General features: G+C 42.8%; 1 protein-coding gene across 3 annotated transcripts in view; it reads right to left on the bottom strand.

Annotated features, from left to right (window-relative positions):
* The window catches only part of MAP7D1 (MAP7 domain containing 1), a 162,977-nt gene that overhangs the window by 58,022 nt on the left and 85,842 nt on the right, over positions 1-19,113 (bottom strand). For all 3 annotated transcript variants that reach the window (XM_073615611.1, XM_073615613.1, XM_073615612.1), the window contains exon 3: positions 12,704-12,772. In XM_073615611.1, coding sequence (XP_073471712.1) covers positions 12,704-12,772 — 69 coding nt within the window. The remainder of the gene's footprint in view (positions 1-12,703; positions 12,773-19,113) is intronic.

Genomic DNA, 19,113 nt, shown 5'->3' with positions numbered 1-19,113 from the left:
GGACAGCCTTCTCCTCAATGTTGAGATACCACCTGCTCTTTTTATAAAGTGTACACATTCCAATACATCACTAATTTCAGGTATAGACACACAATTTCTGCAACAAAGTTTACCTTCTACTGGTTTCAACCTATATTTAGCAAAAAAATGTCCACAACTGCAGACTCCAGCCGCCATTTTATTAGAGTCAGCATTATAAAATTGTATAAAGTGCCTTCAATGGCAAAGGAGATTGGCAGATGAAGGTAAAAATTGCTGCCACTACACATTATTCTTGCTTCAAATAATGCACAGTAATGGTGTCTTTGAACAGGAACCAATTTATAAAAAGGTATTTGTATACTGGATGAAGATTTTGTTAAAGACAGCCATAAGAATACTGACAAACTGTTCTTGATTTTAATGCTACAGTATAACAAAAGTCTCCTGTATGACATCCCAAACAAGTACCGAATCCAGTTACTACTTCAGCAGCAGTCAGTTATGTCAAGAAAGCATTGGGCAGGACTAGATGTGGCCAGGTGCTGATAGACAAGCATTCTTGTGAATCAGCAGTGACAACGCTAAGAGCCACATTCCCCGCAACACCTTCTTATCCCAAGCAGGAACAGCTTACATGAGAGTGGCAACACTGCTTTAAATTCAGGAACAGTGCAGCATCGTTGTCACCCCATCACAGGAAGCTGCATTAGGGTCCATGCACACTGGGCTTAAAAAAATAAATAATTTTTTTTTGGCAGATAAAAAATACTCCTACAGAACGTTTTTTTTGTACAGGCGTTTAAGAGCATTTAGCGTATTTTTTTTTGCCAACCAGAAGAGTTTTTTTTTCTGCCTCTAAATGCTGAGCTTAAAATATGCATCTAATCATCCTAGTGTGCATGAACACATAGGATAACAATAGCTGCAAAACCCCAAACACCTGTAAAAGCAGCATTTTTTTTTGTGCATGGAGCCTTATGGGTCAAAATTCCAAATTTATTTTCTTTTGAGAATCAGAAATTTTGTGCATCTAGTGATCGGATGGTGCCACCCTTGGTTTTGAAATTCAACCATCCAAGCCTACAATTTAACCTCCTGTTCCTACAGAAAATAATTTTTGTGGCCCAGAATCTTCTTTTCTTTCCGGGAATTTTCTTTTTCTTGTGCACATGTGCATTTCTTTTTTGATTAGATTTCTCACACAATTCTTTTTATCATTGATTAGAAAATCAAAAAAATTCCAAAATTTCCATGTCCAATCACTCAAATTCAATGTTTGTACTAAATTCTTAGATAAGATTTCTAAAAGAAAACTTCTTTCCATGTATGGCCTATCATAGGTGGCCTTTACTGGCAGCTTCAACCGGTATTTTTGGGACTTTGCGTCCCCTTCGGCAATACAATGTCCGCAAGCCCACTTCGCTGGCGCCAACGTCTAAGCCCAGTTTTCTTTCAAGTGCAGAATCTTCAGCCATGTCAGAGTGACATAGCCTCTGCACATGCACAGGAGTTTATTCACCACATCAGACTCCAAAATTGTACCTACAGCTGTGCATGCGCATAGTAGATTGAGAACAGGCAGGTAGAAATCTTTTATTGCAAAAGGAACATTTATTGCAAAAGAGACATGTCAAAAAGATTGCCTGCGCAATTTTCATTTAAAGTTCTACTTTAATAATCCTGCTACAGCTGGCTTATGCCTTGCTACAAACTTCCTAAATGAGGAATTTTCCCTTATAAGGACAGTCAGGAATATGCACACTGTTTTTTAACGCAAAGCATTTTAACCCAAATGTAGTTGAATTACCCCTGAACACACAGACAGTACATTGAGCACCCCCAATATTAGACACATTCAGCTAAAAGATTTCCAGTAATGAATCCAAAAGCACGTTCCCTACGAAAATGAATGTTCCTCATCTACTATAGGGATTTTCGGTTACGTTACTTTTTTTTATTCTATAGGGATGAGAAAAATACCATCTATTGTATCTTGCTCTCACATTCCAAATTCAAGGGGTAAAATAAAGACAAAGTCATTCTTACGAGCAAAAGCCCTTAGCCATTTTGCACTGCATCCATTACTAAAAACAAACATGCATAAAAAGACCCACTTCTTCTCATTTATTCATCGCCATTGGTAGGGTGACTTTGGGGAATGCATTAAGGCAGTCGGCTCCACATTAAAGTTCTGCAGTAGGTTTCAATCAATGTTTATGGCGGAGATAAAACATTATAAAAAAATCTGATCAATATCTGTTATCCTGCGATCTCACTAGGCTTGGAAAGAAGCCAGCGAGGTAGACTACCCTTCCCTGTCTTTTTTAACACCACACTGCCTTTGTCTATGGCTGAAAGCGTAGCATAGTTGTTATGACACAGTCAACAAAAGCCGAAAAGGTTCTAGGAGACTGTGTTGTAAGGCAGAATAAATGCAAGCAACACACTATTCTTCTAAACCAGTGTTTCTCAACTCCAGTCCTCAAGGCGCCCCAACAGGTCATGTTTCCAGGATTGCCCTCAGATGAAATGGCTGTGGTAATTACTAAGGCAGTGAAACAGTTCAATCGCCTGTGTAAAATAATGGAAATCCTGAAAACATGACCTGTTGGGGTGCCTTGAGGACTGGAGTTGAGAAACATTGTTCTAAACAGACAATTCTTATGTGCTTAGTTTAACCACTTCCAGTCTGGGCCAATTCCGACATTCCTCTCCTAGATGTAAAAAACATTTTTTTGCTAGAAAATTACTTAAAACCCCCAAACATCATACATTCTTTTAAGCAAAGGCCCTAGAGAATAAAATGGTGGGTGGTGCATATCTTTATATCACACGATATTTGCGCAGCTTTTTGCAAACTAAATTTTTGAGGAAAAAAAATTCACTTTAACCACTTGCCGACCGCTGCGCGCCGATATACGTCAGCACAATGGCAGCGGTGGGCAAATAGGCGTATCTGTACATCCCCTTTAAGAGCCGGGAATAGCAGGCGTACGCGTGCCGCATGACTATGCCGCGGGACCGGTGGACTCGATGTCCGCCAGTCTCCCGGCGATCGTGTCACAGAGCCTCAGAACAGGGAAGTGCCTATGTAAACAAAGCATTTCCCCGTTCTGGCTTATGTCATGACAGAGATCACTGCTCCCTGTCATGTGACTTGAAGCCCACCGCCCCACAGTTAGAATCACTCCCTAGGACACACTTAACCCCTTCATCGCCCCCTAGTGGTTAACCCCTTCACTGCCAGTATCATTTACACAGTAATCAGTGCATTTTTTAGCACTGATCGCTGTATAAATGACAATGGTCCCAAAATAGTGTCAAAAGTGTCTGATGTGTCCGCCATAATGTCGCAGTCCCGATAAAAAAAAAAAAAAAACGCCGATTGCCATTACTAATAAAAAAAAATTCAAAATAAAAATGCCATAAAACTATCCCCTATTTTGTAGACGCTATAATTTTTGTGCAAACCAATCAATATACGCTTATTGTGATTTTTTTTTACCAAAAATATGTAGAAGAATACATATCGGCCTAACTTGAGGAAAAAAATATTTTTTTTATATATTTTGGGGGAATATTATAGCAAAAAGTAAAAAATAATGGGTTTTTTTCAAAATTGTCGCTCTTTTTCTTTATAGCGCAAAAAATAAAAAACGCAGAGGTGATCAAATACCACCAAAAGAAAGCTCTATTTGTGGGGAAAAAAGAACGTCAATTTTGTGTGGGTGCAACGTCGCACGACCGCGCAATTGTCAGTTAAAGCGACACAGTGCCGAATCGCAAAAAGTGCTCTGGTCGGGTAGGGGGTAAAATCTTCCGGGGCTGAAGCGGTTAATACATTTTAATGCACAAAAACACAATACCCAATTTCTTGGTAAAATATAAAAAATTATGTTACACCGAGTAAATAGATACCAAACATGTCACACTTTAAAATTGCATCCGCCCATGGAACGGCTCCAAACTTCTGTACCTAAAAATCCCCATAGGCAACACTAAAGGGTTACACAGAAGGTCTGGTGCTAGAATTATTGCACTTGCTTCGACGTTTGCGGCGATTCCTCACATGTGTGGTGCAATCGTCGTTTACATATGTGTGTGGGAATGGCACACAAATTCGCATTTGTGCACAAGCACGGGCAGACAGGGACACGTTAAATTTTTTTATTTTATTTAATTATTTATTATATTTAAATAAACATTTTTTACAATGTCTCTTTAATTTTTTTTGATCAACTTTATTGCTGTCACAAGGGATGAACAACATCCCTTGCGACAGCTTGGGCTTTTACAGGTCTTTTTATGGAGAGATCTCTCCTCTGGCCTCCAATGCAGCCGATCAGACACAGAACCGTCTGATCAGCTGCTTTACTGGCTGGTAATCGACCAGTAAACACAAAGCCGAAACCAGAAGTGACAAAATCCTTGTTGCTTCCGGTTTCTTATGTCACACAGCGTGAGGAACAACATTTCTCTCACTGTGTGCCCAGATCCGGATGCCGCCAGTCGCATCCTTACCAGGCTCCTCAATCGCAAGGGAGAATCTAGTAAAGGCGTTGGGGGCGCCTCCTGTAAAAGTAATTCAACAGCTCTTTAGCATTGCTGACTGAAAAAAATGATACCTCCCTACTGGTATGTCGCTGGACGGGAAGTGGTTAAGCAGGCAAGATTTTAAAGGCGAAGTTCACCTTTAAGAAATAAACCATAAATGCACATATTTTGCAGGAAAAATAATGTACAATTATTTTTTGTAAGGGGCCTACAGAGCATTGCAACCACGATCAGTAGATTCTGGGTGCAATGTCAGGCTCCTGCAGACACTACTTCCACCTTGGAGGTATGGGCAGACCATTACAAAACTGGAGGAAGTGTCAAACTAAAAGAGCGCTCATTGGTACCCTCACAGTCCCCTGAGAACTACAAGCCGTCTGCCACGGTATTAGACGGGACTTGTAATTCATTCATTCACAAATTCCGGTGCCGTTTTTGAAAAGTGGCAGCAGGTGTGGGGAGAGGATCCCCCGCCCGCTGTCACAGGGGAAGGTTACATGTTACACCCTAAATATTGTAGTAATGTGTAACATGCTCCAAAAGGTGAACTTATCCTTTAAATAAATGTGGAGCTTGGTAGATAATGTCAGCCTGTTTTCTTACATGCCTTAAAAGGAGAAGTCCAGCTAAAGCTTGTTTGGCTGTATTTCTCCTATGGATCACAGGAGTGCAGTTTGTTTTGCACTCCTGTGATCCGTTTCAGCAGAGAGCGTACTGAAGTCTGCTCTCTGCCGATGTCACGGATGTCAGTCCAGGCACCGTGTCATCGCGATAATAAAGTCTGGATCCGCCAGGTGCCTGGACTGACACCCAGCTCAGCCACCGAGGTAAGTATGATTGATTCTGAAAAAAAAAAAAAAAAAAAAAAAAAAAAAAACTTTACTTCTCTTTTAAAGGCCAATTTCACCTTTTTGATCATGTTTTATATTACACCCGTATTTAAGCTCCATGGTATCTTGTATTTCTTTTGAATTCAGAGTGGACCTGTGAACAAAAGACTACAAGTCCCATCTGCCACCCAGCAGAGGGACTTGCAGTTCTCAATGGAGTACAAGTGTGGTGATGTCTGATTAACTCCTTCAGCTTCATAACTGAAGGTCCACACTTCCATATGGATTTGGAGCAGGGGGAACAATCTGCAGGAGCCTATCCATTGCATCCATGGACACACTGATCATGGTTACAATGCTTTTTTTTAGTTAGTTTTCTGTCATACAGGGATCATTGAGGCCTGCAAGCTCCCACAAACAAGCAGCTTTGCAGGCTCAAATGCAAAAAATGAGTAAATGCACATTTTTTTCCTTTATTCAATATGGGTGTGTTTATTCCTTTTTTTTAATAATATGCATTTAAATGCTCCAAGATCTCCATATCATAAATGGTGACCCTTTTCCTGACCACCTGGGATTTTCGGTTGTTTCGGCCCAACTTTGCATCCTCTAGCTCTTTCTCTATAATGTAAAATGTATAATTCCAACAAGGAAAGTGAGAACCCTTCACAATGGCCACTGAAGGGAGATACAAAACAGTCCCCAAGATACACAAAACACTGACAGGCTTCTACCAAAAACAGAAATTTCAGTTTTTCATGGACTGACCCTTTAGGGCTAGTTCACCCCACAATCCCTGCATTCAGGTGCATTTTTTTCCCTCTCTTAAAAAATCTATATTTTTTAAAGCGGAACTACACTGCATCTGAGCACCACAAACAAAAAATGCTATTTAATTCATTTTTAGAATTCAAAGCAGCCTCCCCCTATTCATCCATGTCTCCATGCTTTATTTTTCTGAGGAATCACTTTGAAAAACACCCTCTAGCATTCCTAGCTGTGACCATCTTGAGTAAGGGTAGATGATTCATGTAGCATTTACTTCCTGGAATCCATCTGCCCTTAGCTCAGGCATGAAGACAGAAGGGTGTTCTTAGCTAAGAAAACTCCTTCTCTCCTCCTTAAGACTCCTGGGCCGTATGACATAATTTATATAAAACTAAAAACAAACAATGGTGCCTAAATCCACACAATGGTCCTGACGAAGCATATGGTCATGTGTGCGAAACGTGTTTGCAGTACGCAGCACCAGCTAGGCCCTGCGTGCCATGTGTTTCACCATCCTGGCGGTGCCATATCGGCTGCCCACACAACTTCACTAGACATTGTGCACCAGCGGTATGTGAACTTCCCAGCACATACAATGGGAATCAAAGGGCTGATTATCTGGACCATCGTGTCAATTCAAGTGATTCTACCAGCACAGTGTATTGGACTATATCCATTGACAACACAGTGGAGGAATGAAGGTGTGACAAACCTGAATGCTTGATAGTGGTAAGAGCCTCCAGGCAGTTTCTTAACAGGTTTACATGTGGAACTGTGCGGTTAATGCCCTTGAGTTTTTATGAGTCTATTTAGAACCTGCACCTCCTGGAACTTTTGAATTAGTACCTGGACTAAGACTTTTGTCTTTGCTGTCCTGAGGCTGATTTTGGTAGAGTCAGACAGTGTACGGACGGATAGGTGCATATCCTCTGTCATTTGCAACTTGAACTTAATATACTCTGGCAGAGGTATTTATACCTAAAGAACTACAAGCCCACTAACAGCCATGCTTTGTACACTGTGAGCGCAGGACACTGCTAAAAATCCAGGTGTTTTGAACTATTTTGCAAGATGATTCATTATAAACTATGCGAACCAATAGGCGGCGGATACGTTTCTTCAATATACGCCTAAGCCGGGTACGCCTATGGAAAGCCACTTACCGTGTGCAATTCTAGTTTGATTGCTACACACACGGGCTTATGGTGTTAATATTTTTGGTTGGTTGCCACTATTGTTATACGAACCTCTGGTTGTGGAGAGTGCACTCTGTGCCCGATTAACCACTTGGGCTTCTCCATTGTTTGGTGTGTTCATTAGTACAGAGATTCTTCCGCGTGCTTTGGATGTCTGTCCTTAAAGGCAAAATCATGGTCCTGGCCATTGCAATCCCAAGACTAAGGTCCAAATTAGAGATGTTACCTTTTTTTCTCCACCCCCATGTTTATGTGCCTTTATGTGCATTTACACACACATTTACCTGTGTTCTGGTGCAAAAAAAAAAGCATGCTGATACTTTTTAAATACTTTTTTTTTTTTTTTTTTAAATACTTTTTTGAAAGTATTAAAAAAACTGAAGTGGTGTGAACTAGGGTTATTGAAAAACCATTGATTTTAATGTGCATTTGTTCACAAACATTTAGAAAACGTACCTGAAAGCATATGGAGTGAATAAGCACTTAAAGATTACACCAGATAGTGAGAGTAAAGCCCCATACACACGGGCAGAACGTCGGCAGACATTGTGACACTTCATTAATGCTGAGTATTGACACTCAGGGCCATGCAGAGCGGTGTGATATTAGGCAAAATATCACACAGCTCTGGAACATAGTGAAACACTGCATTCTGGTCTGTCTCTGCCCTTACCTGCACTTTTTTTTGAGGAAAAATGCAGGTAACTGAATGTAGTGTGAATGGGTCCTCACAACTACTTGTCTGCTGGTGTAATCCTGTATCACACACCACTGACAAATGACAGGAGTCATATCATCTGGACATCAGACATCTATCATCTTAGCCCTCTGGAAAATGAAACATCTACATTGTAGCGGAACAAGAAACTATTAGTTCCAGATTAGAGCTCCAAAATAATGAATGGAAAGAAGAGACCAGATGGAGAAGGTTATATAGCTGCATTGCAGAAGGAAAAGCTATAGATCAATTTTTTCTGTGTATCCCGTGTTGCTGGTAGCTGTGCTTGCTGCATACTCTGCATTATATACTCTTACTGTATATATTAAAGTGGTTGTAAACCCATTTTTTAAATAACATGTTCTACTTACCAGCTCTGTGTAGTAGTTTTGCAGAGAGCAGCTTTGATCCTCCTCTTCTCAGGTTCCCCACTGGTGCTCCTAGCTCTTCCCCCCCTGCTGAGTGCCCACCATAGCAAGCCGCTAGTCCATTTACACACAGAGCATGGCTCAGCCCCACCCCCTGCTCACTGGCTGTGATTGACAGCAGCAGGAGCCAATGGTTCCCACTGCGGTCTCTGATCCGATGAGTGAGAGAGTAGAGAGAGACACTGCTCTCATGCACATCGCTGGATCGAGATTGGCCTTAGGCAAGTATAAGAGGGTGGGGGCTACAGAGAATGCATTAAGATAAAGACCTTCAGCCTTTAGAACCACTTTAACACTTTCTAGGTTTCATTATTTTTCAATGGAGCGGTCTCAGGGTGACGAGGATTCCCCTGTGGGCATGCCATATCTGTATACTTTTTTGGTGAGCAATTGTAATTATTTATCAGATATTTTCTCTATTTTTTTCTACTTCCTAAGTTTTTTTCTACGTTCTTACTACTATTACCAAATATATTGTACTAGTGCGCACATGCACAGTGTGGCAGGGGTCCTTATTATGTTTGTTCGATGTGCAGTGTGGGAGGGGTCCTTTTTATTATGGTTGCTCGAGTGCTGTCCTTAGTGTGCACATGTGCAGTGTGGCAAGGGTCTTTCTTATTATGCTTGCTCGAGTTCTGTGCATAGGGTGCACATGTGCAGTGTGGGAGGGGACCTTCTTATGCCTGCTCAAGTGCTGTGCATAGGACACACATGCACAGTGTGGTAGGGATCCTTGTTATAATGCTCACAAGAGTGCTGTGCATAGGACGTTCATGTGCAGTGTAGTCAGGGACCGTAGCACTGGACCACTCAGGCGCCATGCTAAGGATTATGCATGTGCAGTGTGGCCAAGGAATCATGGGACATGTAGTTCCAAAGCATCATGCCATAACAAATAAATGGTAAGCATTCCAAGATCAGAAGTTTAGATCTTAGTACAACAGAGAGACATATATCTGAGGATTTTTCACAGGGCAAATGTAAGTTGTGGTGTAAAAACGTAGAAAGAAAAACATTAAACAGTTTGTTACATGGAGCACAAACATCAATTTGCACGGAGAACTTAATATCACTTTACCTATTCTACCGCTGAATTATAATGTGATGCACCCGTTTCAAAACACATCAATTTATTTACCAGACCTCAATTCATTGACTTAAAAAGGGACTTCCATGGTTGGTACACATATGCAATGAGGACACAAACCACAACAAAACTGGTGTACCCATAACTTGGTATACACTCCATATCCCATGAATGTATACAGAGAATACAGCGACTGATACAGGAACGGAAGACTCTCCATGTTATTTAGCAGCCACTTTGTTATTTTCAATCCAGCATGGATCAGACTTTTAGAAGCAAAAACAAAATTGCATGCAAACAAAAAAAGGGTCTTTGAAGTTGATTCTGCTGGTGAAATTATTTAGATAGGAGAAATTCAAGTCATCACATGCAAACCTTTGGCAGGCTCTGAGCAAACAAAACACATTTATGGTTCACTATAACAGTCTGAGCATTTAGGTATGTCTAGGAAAAAATTAGGCTCACTCTACGATAGACTGTAGAGTCCTCAGAATAATATAATAGATGAATGAAGGTCAGAAGAAGGGGAACGCATGTTCTTACACAGGTTTAGTTGCCAAAGTAGCTGCACCACAAAGAACATGTGTTCACCTTACTGCAGTTTCCCGTCACCCAAATTTCTGTGTATTTTGGAACTCCTTGAAAGTCAAAACAGGGCTATATGCACCCTTCTTCCCCATTGTAAAAGCACTCTGTCCTGGTGACTGGCTGCTCAGTCCTGAACTGTGAGAGGCACCGTGGGAGGTCACAGGTTCCCCCCATACCTATGGTATTTAAAGGAGCTTCAGAAGCTAAATGAGGCAGCACTGCTGCACCCCCAAACGTAATTCTGTAATTAAACCTCCCCAGAAATAAAAGAAAACACGCAGTCTTGGCAGCACACTGAACCTCTGAAAGTTTGGTGTTTATTTTCCACCACTAGGGTGGCTCTATTACTAGCATCACCTATAGGCCATGCATAGCCACTTTGATGTGCAGGCTCCATGCCAGTTTTATATGCCACTTAGTTCCATGCTCAGCTGCACTGGTGCTGTGCTCTGGGGACACATGTGCATTAAGGGCATTATGGGCAGAACGCAGGGAATTGGGATAAAATGCTGTGCTCGGGGGCACATGTGCAGTACAGGCATTGAGGCCAGCATGCAGGGAATCGGGATCAGGTGCTGTGCTTGGGGGGCACATGTGCAGTACAGGTATTATGGCCAGCATGCAGGGAATCGGGATCAGGTGCTGTGCTTGGGGGGCACATGTGCAGTACAGGTATTATGGCCAGCATGCAGGGAATCGGGATCAGGTGACGTGCTTGGGGGGCACATGTGCAGTACAGGTATTATGGCCAGCATGCAGGGAATCGGGATCAGGTGACGTGCTTGGGGGGCACATGTGCAGTACAGGTATTATGGCCAGCATGCAGGGAATCGGGATCAGGTGACGTGCTTGGGGGGCACATGTGCAGTACAGGTATTATGGCCAGCATGCAGAGAATCGGGATCAGACGCTGTGCTTGGGGGGCACATGTGCAGTACAGGCATTGAGGCCAGCATGCAGGGAATTAGTATCAGGTGCTGTGCTTGAGGGGGCACATGTGTAGTACATGTATTATGGCCAGCATGCAGGGAATCAGTATCAGGTGCTGTGCTTGGGGGGGCACATGTGTAGTATATGTATTATGGCCAGTATGGAGGGAATCGGGATCAGGTGCTGTGCTTGGGGGGGCACATGTGCAGTACAGCTATTATGTGCAGCATGCAGGGAATCGGGATCAGGCGCTGTGCTTGGGAAGGCACATGTGAAGTGCAGCAGAGAAGGACATAGTTCAGAGATATTCAAAAAAAAAAAAAAAAAAAGAGAAAATGTAAACTTTTATAGCGCCAGGGGCGTTGGGCACCCTTGCCCAGTGCACTCTCAATGCAAGACAAGGCACAAAGCGTTGTACCCTACAGGGCCAGTTCAGCATGCAGTGCTTTTTTTTCAGCGCAGCGTGATGCGACACAATCCACAGCACTGAGCTGTGGCTAATAAAACGTAATCAAATGTCAGGTCTAAAAAAAAAAAAAAAAAAAAAAAAAAAAGGGGGGGGGGGGGGGGGAGTAAACAGTGCAATCCACATCAGTATTGTATCCTCCCAGCACACACCAGCGGATATTGTGTTCAGTGGCTGTAGGTGTGAAAGAGCCCTTCGTTGCTTTCTTGACATACAAATGTATTACAAGTATGCTTCCTTTTTATTTGCATTTTTGAATGCAACAGAAAGCATTTATTTTACTTGATACGTTTACATTTTTTTTTTCTTGTTAGCATACTCTCATTAAGTGTTTGTGTCACATGCAGTAGACAATATGCAGAATGCTAGATTATGCAAAATAAAGCATAGTGAATATATAAGTGACAAGGTAAAGAGCCCCAGGAATGGAGGAAATTTTATCGAGTTAAGTTGGCCTAAATTTCCAGAGGTCTCTAAAACAAGTTAAATATTTATGCTGTGCAGCCTCCATGGCCAATGAAATATTCATATGCCTGACTTGTGAGCTTCACCCGTAAGTGACGATTTGAAGAGATCTTACAAGAAACACATAACACTACTCTATTGGAAAGTGGACAACGGAGTCTATATCTAAAAACACCAGAAATAAGACCCATCTGTGCTGCCATTGCAACCAATCAGAATGTTCTATTTTGTATTAGTTTGCTGGAACATGATTGGTAAGGGTAATACAGACAGTCTTCCACACCCCACTACTTGGATTAGAAAGCATCAAATTTTTCCTGCATAACTCAAAGTATGGACTTAAGCTGGCCAGATCTTCCATTAAAGTATGGACTTAAGCTGGCCAGATCTTCCATTAAAGTATGGACTTAAGCTGGCCAGATCTTCCATTAAAGTATGGACTTAAGCTGGCCAGATCTTCCATTAAAGTATGGACTTAAGCTGGCCAGATCTTCCATTAAAGTATGGACTTAAGCTGGCCAGATCTTCCATCAACTATGAGGTGCAAAGGCCTTCCTGATTTGATACAATAAATAGATCAATAAAAGGTTTGTCCTTATATTACATAGTTTTGTGAAGCCAAAGAAAATTGTACAATCAGATTGCATAGTGTATAGTCAGCCTTAATTTCTGTCACTGAGAAACCTCTTACCCAGATACTTTGCTCTTTCTTCTCTCCTCTCTTTTGCCTGTTTCTGCCGTTGCACTGCCTTCTGGGTGTCTGTGAAGGAATGTAAAACACAAGGTTGAGTAAATATGGATTCACTTAGTGACACTTGATGTTTTGGGGCATTATCGTATGTGATGCGCACAGTAAGCCAGACACAATGGAAAATGTTCATTAATTTTATAGAGCTGACAAAATACGCAGTGCGTTACATACTGGACATTCACATCAGTCCCTGTCCTCAAGGTGCTTACAATCTAAGGTCCCTATTCCACATGTATACATACACATACTGGAGTAATTTTTAAACAGGAGCCAACTAACCTACCAGCATGTCTTCAGTAAAAATAGTTGAAACCTCTCATATAAAAACAATTATTATTATTGTTTTGTCATATTAAAAGTGGACTCCGCTCATTTCAAGAACATTTCTCAGCTGCCTCCTCCTCCCCATTGTCTTGAGATCTTCAGATTACACATCCCAGGAGGCAGTGCTCTGAATACCGCGCATACGCACATATGCTACAGGACTCTGCCAGCTCTCTGACGGATTCGATCGACATGTCTCCACATCCAGTGCTGTGGGTCTCTGTTGGTCCATGTGCCATCTCTTGTTTCAAGATGGTGACACGGTAGTAGATTGAAGCAAGGGGAGCTTAATTTGCAAATATTTTTTTTTGCATACAGGGGCAAGGGTTTGGAATTTTAAATTATATTTAATATAGGTAAGGTATAGTTACTCTTTACCAGAGAGGAGCTTGGGTGTCTTCCATACTAATTTCTAGATGAATTCCGAACTCACCAATTTTTTTCCTTCAATGAGCTTCAGGTTGGGTCATTCCCACAAAAAGGCAGGCTGTGGGCCAGGAATGACTCCACCCTGAGCTTACTGGAGCAGAAAAAAGGAGCTTTTAGGGCTCATGCGCACAGGATGTTTTTACAGCTGTTGTTAGGGGTGTCTGACGTTTTTTTTTAACTGCCTCTAACCCCCCCTTTATGTTAGCCTGTGTCCATGCACACAAACTGTCAGAGGTGTTTGGAGGAATAAGCGTTTAGGGGCAGTAGAAAAGAAAAAACAACAGCCTGTGCTTTCAGGAGCTGTAAAAATAAAAAATGCCCAAAAAGCCCCTAAATGCTGTAACAAGCTTTTAGCCGCGTTTGCCGTTTTTACATTATGAGGAGTGTAAAAAAGCCCAAAAACGTGGGAAATCGCACAATACCGCTAATGTAAAGACGTGGCTAAATGCGAAAAAACAGACGTTTTTAGCTCTGGCATTTTTAAAACGTCCTGTGTGCATGAGCCCTAAGTGTTACTAAGCCCACAACAGTAAATCAGTATGCATTTGCAGTAAAGCATGCTTGTTATCTTCACTGTGGAACCTAAGGGGTTAATCCTCTGCATTGTGTAAAAAGGCTGTTTGATCCAGTCTTCTCTGATCCTCCCCTTCTTCCACTGTCCCCAATCCATTTCCTGATAGTACAGAGCCTTGGGAGCACTCTGCACATGCTCAGTTTGGTAGGTATTGCTAGAGAGTTTTTTTTTTTTTTGGAAGGGTGCATGTGATCAGCATAGGGCCAATCAGCACTGTCCAGACAGAGGGTCAGGGGTCCTGCAGCCTCATAGGAAAGTCAGAGGAGAATGAAAACTCCTCCTACAAGCTTGAAACAGTGCTCAGTCGGACACTGATAGAAGAAACAAGGCTGCTATATACTGCTGATGAGAAAAGGTATCTAGCAGTTTATATTTACTAAAATAATTGCATTTCCATGTTCTGTGTACTGTGGGAGACCAGATATGGTGAATGCAGGCTCCTGGGTTAGTAGCACCTTAAATCGTTCCGAAAGTTTTGTTTTTTTTTAAATAAAAAAAAATAAAAAGGTTATACTTATTAGTATTGCACAGCGTAGAAAAAATTATCCGCACTCTGGTTGTTGCTCCTAAAATTTCTTCATTTTATTGAATAGCCACAGTGAACAAATGCAGATTATACATATAGAGATGAGGTTGGAGGACAGGACACCCAAGCTCATCTCTACTCTACTTTGTATGTGAGTAGTGATGCCCACAGCTTTAAGCTCACCACACGTTACAACCCGCCTGTTCAATCTCCTTTAGATCTACTAACAAATATGTAGTATCAGGACCTACCTGATTGGACACACATTGTTTAGATAGATTTGCTGGGTCCTCACATTTTATAGTTTAGGTAAACTTAAAGTAGATTGTACACAGAAGGTTTGGTCATATTGTAATGTGCATGGTGACCATTGAGGCTAGTGTCAGCGAATTGTGCATTCATATATGGCAATGCAAAACCTACAGGTCAATTGCAGGTCATGAGGGGGTCAACTGCAAGTCACATGCACCTGTCAATGAATTCTGAATGATCCCTGAAGTGTCTCATTGACATCAAATTGATGCCTTCCACACAAGCCCAAAGCCTGTGGGCATAGTCTTTTAGGTTCCGTTTAGACTTGCACTGCCTTTTGTAGAGCAATCTGCATCAGATCGCTCTTCAGAGGGCATTTAATAGCCAGGAAGGAGGCATTCTATTGCGGCCCCATTCAGCAGTACCACTTACTGAACGTCACAATGGGAGATTGGGGGCAGTAAAGACCTGGTGTAACCACAAATGTTGACCCCCAACCTGCAAGTGAAAACTGGTCTGGGCCTAACCCTGGTACGGTTTCCCTGGTCCATGTCACACTGACACCTTTGTAGCAGCAATTTGCAACATTTACAGAGTCACTTTTCTTCACATTTTTGTTGTAAGCGGTTGGCTTTTTAAAGGTGAATGTAGCTATAAGAATCACTGGGTTCAATGACTAACCATGTTATCCAAAGCAGCTGCTGATGATCACGGCACACTAGAGATTTGTAGCTGCCTAGATCAGCATTGTAGTCAGCCACAGCAGCAACTCTGTAGCCAGTTCCAATCACTAGAGAAAATAAACAGAGTTGTAGCTGCTACAAAGTTGCTAATGTGATAAGAATCATACTAGCAACTTTGTACCAGAGATGCAGTGGCTACAAATTTCTCTACAAGTTCTCTGATGATTTGTAGCTGGCTTTAAAGTGACATAAACCTTGTTTTTTTTTTTTCTTTTTAACTAAAATAACAAACATGTTATACTTACCTGCTCTGTGCAGTGGTTTTGCACAGAGCACCCCGATCCTCCTTTTCTGGGGTCCCCCACCAACGCTCCAGGTTCCTCTTCATCGAGCGCCTACCCTGGGGATACCCATACGTTCGCTCCGAGGCCGCCCAGTCTGCGTCTATTGACACATACCGGTCGACTCGGCCCCGCCCTCTCGTCACAGCATTTGACTGACAGCAGCGGAAGCCACTGCTCTCGTACACAGCACTGGTTTAAACCGGGCACAGGTAAGAATAAAGGGGGGGGGGGGTGGCTCCTGCAGCACAGAAGGCTTTTTACCTTAAAGTGGTTCTAGAGGCTCAAGGTTTTTTTACCTTCATGCATTCAAGGTAAAAAAAAAAAAAACCTTCTGTGTCCAGCAGCCCCCAATACTTAACCGAGCCCCATCTCTATCCAGCAATGTGCACAAGTGCCTTGGCGCATTGGCTGAGGCAGCAGCAGGAGCCATTGGCCAATGAGGGGATAGAGGGGGCGAGGCTGAGCAGTGGTTCTGTGTGTGAATGAACACGCAGGGCTGCGGCTCAGGAGCGAGCCTCCTTTGGTGCCACCAGAGCCTCTCAGCGGCTTGTTGAGCTGAGTGTCGGTCCAGGGATCTGGCAGGTCCCAACTCCATGGTCGGGACGATGACGACTTCTGTGATGTCAGCAGAGAGCGGACTTCAGCCCGCTCTCTGCTAAAAACGGGTCACAGGAGTGCAAAACGAACTGCACTCCTGTGATCTATAGGAGAAGTCCAGCCAAACAAGCTTTGGCTATACTTCTCCTTTAAGGAAAAAAAACCTTGAGGCTTTAGAACCACTTTAAAGTAAAAAACTTTTTTTGCTTTGGAAAGAGTGAAGAGGGATTAGAACACCTGTCAGGTATAAAATATATAAATGGGCTGACTGCATTGCACACCTGTAGACCTAGCGCCCAAGCACAGGAGAATTGTTTTGTGCTTTTTGGTATTTATTGCTGTTTGTGTGCCTTACCATAATCTAAAGCGAAAGAAAATCTAAAATGTTGGGTTGTCCCCAGAACACTAACATAAAATCTTCTCGGACCTGTTTCACACAGACCTCAGCTTGTATAAGCAGTGTGAACAGCAAGCTTTTACAAATTATTTGTAGAGATTTCAGCAAGCTTTGCTGAAGCTTTTATAGGAACATTCAACTCCAGTTTGTAAATGCTGAACACAGCTCCTAAAGAGAGTAATGATTGTCACTTTAAACAGGCTGCTAGCAGGCTTCAGCACCTCTCGAAGCCTGTTGAAAGCCTGCTAATGCCTACCAGCAGTGTGCTTAAAGTGGCAATACACGTTACCATTAGGATCTGTGTTCAGCATTTACAAACTGGAGCATATCATACTTTAAACTTTCAACAAAGCTTGATGAAGCATTGCAAATGCTTTGTATACCACTTGCCAACTGTGCTATAGCTGAATGACAGCTACAGCATGGCCGGCTAGTTCTGGGACACCGTCATATAATGGCGTCCAATAATCGTGCCAGCTGAGGGATGTGGCATGCTCTGTGATCAGTGTCTGGTGGATTGAGGTAAAGATCACAAGATGTCCAATCACAACTGAGCACAGATGTAAACAGAAGCCGGTTATCCGCACTCCTTTCCTCATGCTGACAGCATGAAGAAAGGAGAAGAGAGGAGATAACCGGCTTCTCTGAAAGGGACATGTACACTGATAATCAGGGCCCTGGTTATCAGTGCAGTCCCAACAGTGCTGCCTATCTGTGCCCATCAGTGCCTCCTCATTAGTGCAGCCTATCAGCGCGCCCTCATCAGAGCACATACATGCAGCCTCCTCAGTGCACATCAGTGAAAGAGAAAAATTACCTTGTTGCAAAATTATTAAGGCTACTTCTTTCACACTGGGGCGGGCGGGCGTCGGCGGTAAAGCGGCACTATTTTTAGCACGCTTTACCGCCGTTTTAGCAGCGCTATTCAGCCGGTAGCGGGGTGCTTTTAATCCCCGCTAGTGACCAAAAAAGGGTTAAAACCCAGGGCTTTTTTCAGCGGGAACGCGCCACCTCCAGCACTGACTGTATGTAATGGTAAGGGGTGCTGGGGTGTGCTGCAGGGTCTATTAAGGCTGGCTGGTGAGGGATCTATTCTACCTTGAGAGGATCTATTTTTGCAGGGGGGTCTATTTTTACTGGTGGGGGACCTATTGTTGCTGGGGGTGGGTCTTATATTGCTGAGGGGTCAGTTATGGCTGGGAGAGATCTACTGTTGAGGGAGGGGACTATTATTGCTGGCTGCTGGAGAGTTAGTTGATGCTGGCTGTGAGGAGATCTGCTGTTGCTGCCGGGGGATTTTGTTTCAGGTGGCCCATTGTTAATGGGGGGGGGGGGGGGGGGGAATCTAGTGTTGCTAGAGGGGGCTCTATTGTTATTGGCTACAGGGGATCTATTTTACAGCTTTTCTTGTTATCATTAACAAATTCCATACAAATTACCTATCACCACAAAATGATACTTGGTTCTGTATTCTCTAAAAGGGCAGTAATGGGAGGTAGGTAGAGGGTGCTCGGAGGTGGGTAGAGGAGGAGAAAAGGGGTGACTCAGAAAGGGGGAGTTCCTGCACCTATTCTCTGAGAAAAAAAGCCCTGGTTAAAACCACCCGCAAAGTGCCACTGCAGCTGATTTCAATGGGCAGGGGTGCTTTAGGAGTGGTGTATACACCGCTTCTACAGTGCTGCAAAGATGCGGCTTGCAGGACTTGTTTTACCGTCGTGCAAGCGCACCGCTCCAGTGTGAAAGCCCTTGGACTTTCACACTGGAGAGACAGGAGAGGCTCTTTACAGGCACTATTTTTAGCGCTGTAGCGCCTATAAAGCGCCTCAATGTGAAAGCAGTCTAACAAACTATGAATTTTTTTTGTATTTTTTTTCAGTCTTCATTCATTTATTTAGCAAAAAATTAAAAAAAAACCCAGTAGTGATTAAATACCACCAAAAGAAAGCTCTATTTGTGTGAAAAAAATGATACAAATTTTGTTTGGGTACAGTGTTGCATGACCGCGCAATTGTCATTCAAAGTGCGACAGCGCTGGAAGCTGAAAATTGGCCTGGACAGGAAGGGGGTAAAATTGTCCAATAGGCAAGTGGTTAAAGCGTGTTGTTCACTCTGGTCTTATACAAGCTGAAACAGGCCTAATGGATAAACTAGTTCTGGTGAAAACCAGGGATTCCCTCACTTTGGAGGGATTTCCTCTTGCTTCCTGTTTGGCTATGGGATAGGG

Source organism: Aquarana catesbeiana, linkage group LG02 (genome assembly GCF_042186555.1).
Source record: "Aquarana catesbeiana isolate 2022-GZ linkage group LG02, ASM4218655v1, whole genome shotgun sequence".
In the NCBI taxonomy this organism is placed as follows: Eukaryota; Metazoa; Chordata; class Amphibia; order Anura; family Ranidae; genus Aquarana; species Aquarana catesbeiana.
This window is presented reverse-complemented; position numbering and strand designations above follow the sequence as displayed.